Here is a 9,728-nt window from a genome sequence, read left to right on the forward strand (position 1 = left end):
TGAGCACACAAGCAAGTTCATAGGTCCTATATGTCATTCACTCAATAGCAACAAAGATCAAACATGCAAATATTCAAAGAGACTTTAAAAAGGGTTGAAACATTGGCTTGGTGAAAACATGATGATGGTTGGTCCCTAAGGGAATTCTAGGCTTTCAAGCTCATTGAGTGTGATCCTCTATTAATAACCCCGGAGCTTTTCACAATGAATTTTCTCTTTTTTCACAAGTCTCTTGCACCCCCTTTTTCAAACTTTCTTTTTCTTTTTCAACTCCAACTTTTGGTTAGGAGTTCTTTTCTTTCTTTTTTTTCAATAACTTTTTCCCTAGGGGCAAGAGACCTTTTCACAATTTTTTCAGCTCCTTACCAATATATCAAGGACCATCACTCCCGAATATTCCAACCAAACATCCGCCCCAATCACTTGGCTACAATAAAATCTCCAAAAAGGCTCAAGTGGGGCAACTAAAGACAATGTTCAATCAACTAATTTAGAATCTCAAGAAATCCTACAAGTCTCAAGAATAAAGCAAGAATCACAAAGCATGCTATGAGTGAAATTAATGCAGAACCAAGAATTGCAAGTGAGTCAGGATCCTCCAGGGAAATTTTATGGTGAAGGGTCAAAGATAGACCCTTAATGGACTCACCTCGACTCCTTTCTCAAGAAACACTCGGAAGACCGAAGTCTCCTCCTCTCTTCCCTAAACATGCAATCACTCATTCCCAAAAACAGCAGCAAGTATTCACAAAAGCATTTTCAAAAACAGCACATGTAAGGAAACAAAACTATAGCTAAAGGCATGTGAGTATAGGGAAGTAAAAGACCCAAAAACAAAAACTTAAATAACAATGCATGATAAAAAGAAAAATAAAAGCTACAAAAGAAAAAATATGTAAAAATGCATGAGCTAAACTAAAGGGAAGAGTTGACCTTCTTTACTAATTACCATGGAGGCCTTAGAGCCACCTCCTACTCCATAATTTAGGCTCTCAATCCCTGCAAAATGCAACAACCAAACAAGCAAAATAAAAAAAAACTTGGGTTGTCTCCCAAGCAGCCCATTGTTATAGTCTTAGGTAGACTATCCCCCTTGTCAAGGAGGTTTGAAAAACATGGTTTCCAACTTCAGAACCTCACCACCTTGGTACACTTTCAACCTCTGCCCATTCACAGTGAAAGTATTCTTGGTCTCTGGGTTTTCAACCTCAACAGCACCATGAGGAAACACCCTCTTGACCACAAAGGGTCCAGACCATCTAGACTTAAGTTTCCCAGGGAAGAGTCTCAACCTAGAATTGAAGAGCAGCACCAATTGCCCTGAGACAAATTCCCTATTCAAAATTTTTCTATCATGCCACTTCTTTATTTTTTCCTTGTAGATGCTAGCACTCTCATAAGCTCGGAGTCGAAACTCATCAAGCTCATTCAATTGCAAGAGTCTCTTCTCGCTAGCAACTTTCCAATCAAAATTCAATTTCCTTATGGCCCAATAGGCCTTGTGTTCTAATTCCACAGGTAAGTGACACGCTTTCCCAAAAACTAAGTGGAAAGGAGAGGTACCAATCGGAGTTTTAAAAGCGGTTCGGTAGGCCCATAAAGCATCGTCAAGTTTCCTTGACCAATCCTTTATGGAAAAATCTACCACCTTTTCAAGAATACGTTTTAACTCCCGATTAGAAATCTCAACTTGCCCACTAGTTTGAGGGTGATAGGGGGTAGACACTTTGTGCTTGACACCGTATTTTTCCAAAAGAGCCTCGAAAGCTCTGTTACAAAAGTGAGTACCCCCATCACTTATAATAGCCCTAGGGACACCAAACCTAGTAAAAATGTTCCTTTTTAGAAAAGCAACCACCACCTTAGAATCATTTGTTAAGAGTGCAGCGGCTTCAACCCACTTGGAAACATAATCAATAGCCACTAAAATATACTGGTAACCAAAAGAAGGTGGGAAAGGTCCCATGAAATCGATGCCCCAAACATCAAACAACTCAATTTCCAAAATATTTTTTAGGGGCATCTCATTTCTCCTTGAGATGTTACCAGTTCGTTGACATCTATCACAACTCTCAACAAAAGCTCTACTATCCCTATGCAGCGTAGGCCAATAGAAACCACTTTGGAGAACCTTAGCAGCGGTCCTCTCCCCACTAAAATGTCCACCATAACTTGATCCATGGCAATGCCAAAGAATTTTCTCAAAATCAACATCTGGGATACACCTTCTAATGACTCCATCAGAACAAATTTTGAAAAGGAAAGGGTCATCACAAAGGTAAGATTTTGCATCATGCAGAAATTTTTTCTTTTGCTGCCATGTCAAGTCATGGGGAATAAGTCCAGCAACACGGAAATTAGCAAAATGTACATACCAGGGTAGGGGTTCCTCGGTGGAAACAGCTAGGAGTTTCTCATCCGGGAACTCCTCTTGAATAGGTATTGGGCTGCACGCCCCACCTTCCAATCTTGACAAATGGTCTGCCACGCTATTGTCCTTGCCTCTCCGGTCAATGATCTCAAGGTCAAACTCTTGAAGGAGTAAGACCCGTCGAATCAACCTTGGCTTAGAGTCCTGTTTAGCAAACAAATGCCTCAAAGCAGCATGGTCAGTATGAACAATTACTTTAAAACCCAAGATGTAAGGCCTAAACTTTTCACAAGCAAAGACTACACCCAACAACTCTTTTTCAGTTGTAGTGTAGTTCCTTTGGGCCTCATTCAACACTCTACTTGCATAGTATATCACATACAACACTCTTTCTTTCTTTTGACACAAGACAGCCCTTAAAGCTAGATCACTAGCATCACACATGATTTCAAATGGTAGAGACCAATCCGGAGCAACAATTACCGAGGCTGTCACCAAACTCTCTTTAATAGACTCAAAAGCTTTCAAACAATTCTCATCAAAAGTAAAAGGTGCTTCCTTCTCAAGCAAGTTGGTCATAGGCTTAGCTAATTTGGAAAAGTCTTTAATAAACCGCCTATAAAATCCAGCATGCCCGAGGAAACTCCTAATACCCTTGATGTTAGTCGGGGGAGGGAGCTTTTCAATGACTTCAATCTTAGCTCTATCAACCTCAATCCCCTTTTCGGACACCTTGTGTCCAAGAACTATGCCATCCCTAACCATGAAATGGCACTTCTCCCAATTCAAGACCAAGTTGGTCTCTTGACATCTTTTCAGAACCATGGCTAAATTCCCTAGACAAGCATCAAAATTTGGACCAAAAACAGAGAAGTCGTCCATAAAAATCTTGATGCAAGTCTCTATCAAGTCAGAGAAAATAGCAAACATACACCTTTGGAAAGTAGCTGGGGCATTGCAAAGCCCAAATGGCATTCTCTTATAAGCAAACACGCCGTAAGGGCAAGTGAATGCCGTCTTCTCTTGGTCTTCCTGTGCAACACAAATTTGGTTGTACCCGGAATAGCCATCAAGAAAACAGTAGTATTGATGCCCAGTCAACTTATCAAACATTTGATCTATGAAAGGCAAAGGAAAGTGATCCTTTCTAGTTACCGAATTCAGCCTTCGATAGTCAATACAAACCCTCCACTTCGTCACTTGACGATGTAAGATCAAGTTTTGATCTAGTAATACAACTCTATGTTTTGATGATTACAAGTTAACCTTTTGATATGAACAATTGTGGTACTCTAACGTGTTTTTCTGAGTGTGCTATTTACAGGCTCTGACCTCAACTCAATCTCACACAAATCAGAAGCACTGTGTATAAAGGGTAACCCAAGCAACGCTTTCGCATTCACCATGTTCAGTATGAACAGTGGAAAAGCTTCAGAAGTTCTGAAGCTATACAAACTCTGATGTGGACTCAGTCGCTAGAAGCTCTGAAGATCCAGAAGTTCTGATAACCAAGAAACACTGAAGGTTCAGATGTTCTGATGGTGTAGAAAACTCTGAAGATCCAGAAGCTGAATAGTGGAAACTCTGAAGTCCAGAAGCAAGAAACTCTGAAGGCCATGTTCTTCCCTCTGAGTTCAGAATCAGAAGATACAATGGTCAGAGGATCTGTGCTTTCCCTCTGACTCTGATCAACCGGCTTCACAAGTTCCAATATGAAGTATTCCCCTGATCAGAAGTCTCCTAGGTTAAAAGGTCAAGTCGCTATCCAAGTACAAAAGCAAGTGTACCTTCCTGACGACCTACCTAACGTTCTCAGCCACAGCAGAAGCTGGATTTTCCAGAACTGCCCTCCAACGGTAGCATTTCCCATGCAACGCTCAACCCTAATCCTTGGAGTATATATAGAGGCTGAAGATTGAAAGAAGCGGCTAAGAAAAAAAAATGCACACGCGCAAGACATATTCAAAATATTCTAAGCTTTCTTTCATCTGAAATTCATTGTGTTTACTATTAGCTTTTTAGAAGCAAATCTCTTGTAAACAATTCTTTGATAAACAGTTTGTTTAGTTCCTTTAGGAGATCAAGGTTGATCGGATCCTAGAGAAGACTAAGAGAGTGAATCTTAGTGTGAGCTAAGTCAGTGTAATTGTTAGTCACTTGTAGGTTTCAAGTGCAGTTGTAACTCTTACCTGATTAGTGGATTGCCTTCATTCTAAGAAGGAAGAAATCACCTTAACGGGTGGACTGGAGTAGCTTGAGTGATTTATCAAGTGAACCAGGATAAAATCCTTGTGTGCTTTTCTATCTCTTATCTTTAGCACTTAAGTTCTCGAAAGATTTGTCAAAATCTTTAAGGTGGAAGTTTTGTTCTGAAAACGTTATTCAAACCCCCCTTTCTACCGTTTTTCATACCTTCAATTGGTATCAGAGCGCAAGTTCTGATTACCACACCTAACAGTGTTCAGTGATCCGGGCCGGTGTGAAAAACAATGGCTGCCACCACCAGTGAAACTCAAAGAGATGGTTACAACGCAAAGCCTCCTATGTTCGATGGTCAAAGGTTCGAATATTGGAAAGATAGACTGGAAAGTTTCTTTCTGGGTTTCGATGCAGATCTCTGGGATATTATTGTGGATGGCTATGAGCGTCCAGTTGATGCAGATGGCAAGAAGATCCCAAGGTCAGAGATGACTGCAGATCAAAAGAAGCTGTACTCACAACATCACAAAGCAAGAGCAATTCTTCTAAGTGCTATTTCCTATGAGGAGTACCAGAAGATTACAGATCGTGAGTTTGCTAAAGGCATTTTTGAATCTCTGAAGATGTCTCATGAAGGAAACAAGAAAGTCAAAGAATCAAAGGCATTGTCCTTGATCCAAAAGTATGAATCCTTCATCATGGAGCCAAATGAGTCCATTGAAGAAATGTTCTCCAGATTTCAATTGCTTGTAGCTGGCATACGACCTCTCAACAAGAGCTACACAACAAAAGATCATGTCATAAGGGTCATCAGGTGTCTTCCTGAAAGTTGGATGCCTTTGGTGACTTCAATAGAGCTCACGAGAGACGTTGAGAATATGAGTTTAGAAGAACTCATCAGCATTTTGAAATGCCATGAGCTGAAACGCTCAGAGATGCAAGATCTGAGGAAAAAGTCCATAGCCTTGAAATCCAAATCTGAAAAGGCTAAGGTTGAGAAGTCAAAGGCTCTTCAAGCTGAAGAAGAAGAATCTGAAGAAGCATCAGAAGATTCTGATGAAGATGAGCTGACTCTGATCTCCAAGAGACTCAACCGCATCTGGAAGCACAGGCAGAGCAAGTTCAAAGGCTCTGGAAAGGCAAAAGGAAAGTATGAGTCCTCAGGCCAGAAGAAGTCTTCAATCAAGGAAGTCACATGTTTTGAGTGCAAAGAATCTGGGCACTACAAAAGTGATTGTCCAAAGTTGAAGAAAGACAAGAAGCCAAAGAAGCACTTCAAGACGAAGAAGAGTCTGATGGTGACATTTGATGAATCAGAGTCAGAGGATGTTGACTCTGATGGTGAAGTCCAAGGACTCATGGCAATTGTCAAAGACAAGGAAGCAGAGTCAAAGGAAGCTGTTGACTCTGACTCAGAATCAGAAGGAGATCCTAACTCAGACGATGAAAATGAGATATCCTTGATAGCTCCACTGAAACACCAATCATGGTATCTGGACAGTGGATGCTCGCGTCACATGACGGGAGAAAAGCGTATGTTCCGAGAGCTGAAACTTAAGCCTGGAGGCGAAGTTGGCTTCGGAGGAAATGAAAAGGGTAAAATTGTTGGTACTGGTCCTATTTGTGTAGATAGTAGTCCATGCATTGATAATGTTTTATTGGTAGACGGCTTAACACATAACTTATTGTCTATAAGTCAATTAGCTGACAAGGGTTATGATGTTATATTCAATCAAAAGTCCTGCCGGGCTGTAAGTCAGATCGATGGCTCTGTTCTGTTTAACAGCAAGAGGAAGAGCAACATTTATAAGATCAGATTATCTGAGTTGGAGGCTCAGAATGTGAAGTGCCTTCTGTCTGTTGATGAAGAGCAGTGGGTATGGCATAGACGGTTAGGGCATGCCAGTATGAGAAAGATTTTTCAGCTGAGCAAGCTAAATCTTGTCAGGGGCTTACCCAATCTGAAGTTCGCTTCAGACGCTCTTTGTGAAGCATGTCAGAAAGGCAAATTCACAAAAGTCCCTTTCAAGGCAAAGAATGTTGTCTCAACCTCAAGGCCGTTAGAACTTCTGCATATCGACCTGTTTGGACCAGTGAAAACTGTGTCTATAGGTGGCAAGAGATATGGGATGGTTATCGTTGATGACTATAGCCGCTGGACATGGGTAAAGTTTCTAACCCGCAAGGATGAGTCTCATGCTGTGTTCTCTACCTTCATTGCTCAAGTGCAAAACGAGAAGGCTTGTAGGATTGTGCGTGTCAGAAGTGACCATGGTGGAGAGTTTGAGAATGACAAGTTTGAGAGTCTGTTTGATTCCTATGGAATTGCACATGATTTCTCTTGTCCCAGAACTCCTCAACAAAATGGTGTTGTTGAGAGGAAGAACAGAACTCTTCAGGAGATGGCTAGAACCATGCTCCAAGAAACTGGCATGGCTAAGCACTTTTGGGCAGAGGCAGTAAATACAGCATGTTACATTCAGAACAGAATCTCTGTGAGACCAATTCTGAATAAGACTCCTTATGAATTGTGGAAGAACATTAAACCCAACATTTCTTATTTTCATCCTTTTGGCTGTGTTTGTTATGTTCTCAATACTAAGGATAGATTGCATAAATTTGATGCTAAGTCTTCTAAGTGTCTATTACTCGGTTACTCTGAGAGATCTAAAGGCTTTAGATTTTATAATACTGATGCTAAGACTATTGAAGAATCTATTCATGTTAGATTTGACGATAAGCTTGACTCTGACCAGTCAAAGCTAGTTGAAAAGTTTGCAGATTTAAGCATTAATGTTTCTGACAAAGGCAAAGCTCCAGAGGAAGATGAGCCAGAGGAAGATGAACCAGAGGAAGAAGCTGGTCCCTCTAACTCACAAACTCTGAAGAAGAGCAGAATCACTGCAGCTCACCCTAAGGAATTGATTCTGGGCAACAAAGACGAACCAGTCAGAACCAGATCTGCCTTCAGACCCTCTGAAGAGACCTTGCTGAGTCTGAAAGGATTGGTGTCCTTAATTGAACCCAAGTCCATAGATGAAGCTCTTCAGGACAAGGATTGGATTCTGGCCATGGAAGAAGAACTGAATCAATTTTCCAAGAACGATGTTTGGAGCTTAGTGAAGAAGCCTGAGAGTGTCCATGTTATTGGAACGAAGTGGGTATTCAGAAACAAGCTGAATGAGAAAGGAGATGTAGTCAGAAACAAGGCAAGGCTAGTTGCTCAAGGCTACAGCCAGCAGGAAGGAATAGACTTCACCGAAACATTTGCTCCAGTAGCAAGACTGGAGGCAATCAGACTGTTGATCTCTTTCTCAGTAAATCACAACATAGTTCTACATCAGATGGACGTAAAGAGTGCCTTCCTAAATGGTTATATCTCAGAGGAAGTTTATGTTCATCAACCCCCAGGTTTTGAAGATGAGAAGAAACCAGACCATGTGTTCAAATTGAAGAAATCACTCTACGGTCTGAAGCAAGCTCCCAGAGCATGGTATGAGAGACTTAGCTCATTCCTTCTGGAGAATGAGTTTGTAAGGGGTAAAGTAGATACAACTCTTTTTTGCAAGACTTATAAAGATGATATCTTAATTGTGCAAATTTATGTTGATGATATTATATTTGGTTCTGCTAATCAATCTCTATGCAAAGAATTTTCTGAGATGATGCAGGCTGAATTTGAGATGAGTATGATGGGTGAATTAAAGTACTTTCTGGGAATACAAGTTGATCAAACACCAGAAGGAACATATATCCATCAGAGCAAGTACACTAAAGAACTTCTGAAGAAGTTCAATATGCTGGAATCTACAGTGGCCAAGACTCCAATGCATCCTACATGCATTTTGGAGAAAGAAGATAAAAGTGGTAAAGTATGTCAGAAGCTCTATCGTGGAATGATAGGTTCACTTCTATACTTAACTGCATCTAGGCCAGACATATTATTTAGTGTTCACTTATGTGCTCGTTTCCAATCAGATCCAAGGGAAACCCACTTAACTGCTGTTAAGAGGATCCTAAGGTATCTGAAAGGCACCACTAACCTTGGCTTGATGTATAAGAAAACATCAGAGTATAAGCTTTCAGGTTATTGTGATGCTGATTATGCTGGAGATAGAACAGAGAGAAAAAGTACTTCTGGAAATTGTCAATTTCTGGGAAGCAATCTAGTCTCATGGGCAAGCAAGAGGCAATCAACCATTGCACTATCAACTGCAGAGGCAGAATATATCTCAGCAGCAATATGCAGCACTCAGATGCTCTGGATGAAACATCAGCTGGAGGATTATCAGATCCTTGAGAGCAATATCCCAATCTATTGTGATAACACTGCTGCAATCTCATTGAGTAAGAATCCTATCTTGCATTCAAGGGCAAAGCACATTGAGGTAAAGTATCACTTTATTAGAGATTATGTACAGAAGGGCGTACTTCTTCTGAAGTTTGTTGATACTGACCATCAATGGGCAGATATCTTTACAAAGCCCTTAGCAGAGGATAGATTTAATTTTATTCTGAAAAATCTAAACATGGACTTTTGTCCAGAGTGAAGATGGATCAGAACCTCTGACTATGATAGTTCTTGATCAGAAGATGTCTAGTCCAGAAGGTAACTCAATCAGAGTGTGTGTGCCCACTGGTACTGACTCTGAAGCTGAGACAACAACACGTGTGTCAGAATTTCTGATGCATAATTCCTTGTGCCCGTGTGACAGTCTGTTATGATTGCGTGTAGATATGCTTATCTCCTGTGTGTGATTGTGTATTTTACTGTTACTATCTATCTTTAATTTTCAACCGTTGATCTTAAAGTGCTTTTTGAATCAACAACGGTTATTTGATAAAACCCACTATACACACACGTTCTCGTTCACTTCCGGTTTTCACTCTCGCACTCTCTGCTTTTCAAAACCGCCTCTTTCTTGATTTCTCTCTCGATCTCTCTTCATCCTTCAAACTTCATCTTCTACCTCAAACCTTCAACCTCTTCAAAATGGTGAGACAAACCAGAAGATCTACTGCAGATGCACCTCAGTTCCCTCACATGGTAGTTGGTTTGGCAACGGGTCAAATGGGCTCTGAGAACCCGGCACAAGAACAAGTTCAAGCTCAAGAGCAGATTGTTCCAATTGCAGAACGGGGCTGTGCCGTTCACTGC

The 9,728-nt window shown here is 40.9% G+C and overlaps 1 protein-coding gene across 1 annotated transcript in view; it reads right to left on the reverse strand.

Annotated features, from left to right (window-relative positions):
- Positions 1–306: 306 nt before the first annotated feature.
- Positions 307–9,728, reverse strand: part of LOC130737300 (uncharacterized) — an 18,667-nt gene continuing 9,245 nt past the window's right edge. Inside the window, exons 4-5 of the mRNA XM_057589052.1 lie at positions 2,213–2,575; positions 307–2,071 (exon numbers count right to left, since the gene is read on the reverse strand). Of these exons, the coding sequence (XP_057445035.1) occupies positions 1,097–2,071; positions 2,213–2,575 (1,338 nt within the window). The 3' untranslated portion in view covers positions 307–1,096. The remainder of the gene's footprint in view (positions 2,072–2,212; positions 2,576–9,728) is intronic.

This window comes from Lotus japonicus, chromosome 1 (genome assembly GCF_012489685.1).
Source record: "Lotus japonicus ecotype B-129 chromosome 1, LjGifu_v1.2".
In the NCBI taxonomy this organism is placed as follows: Eukaryota; Viridiplantae; Streptophyta; class Magnoliopsida; order Fabales; family Fabaceae; genus Lotus; species Lotus japonicus.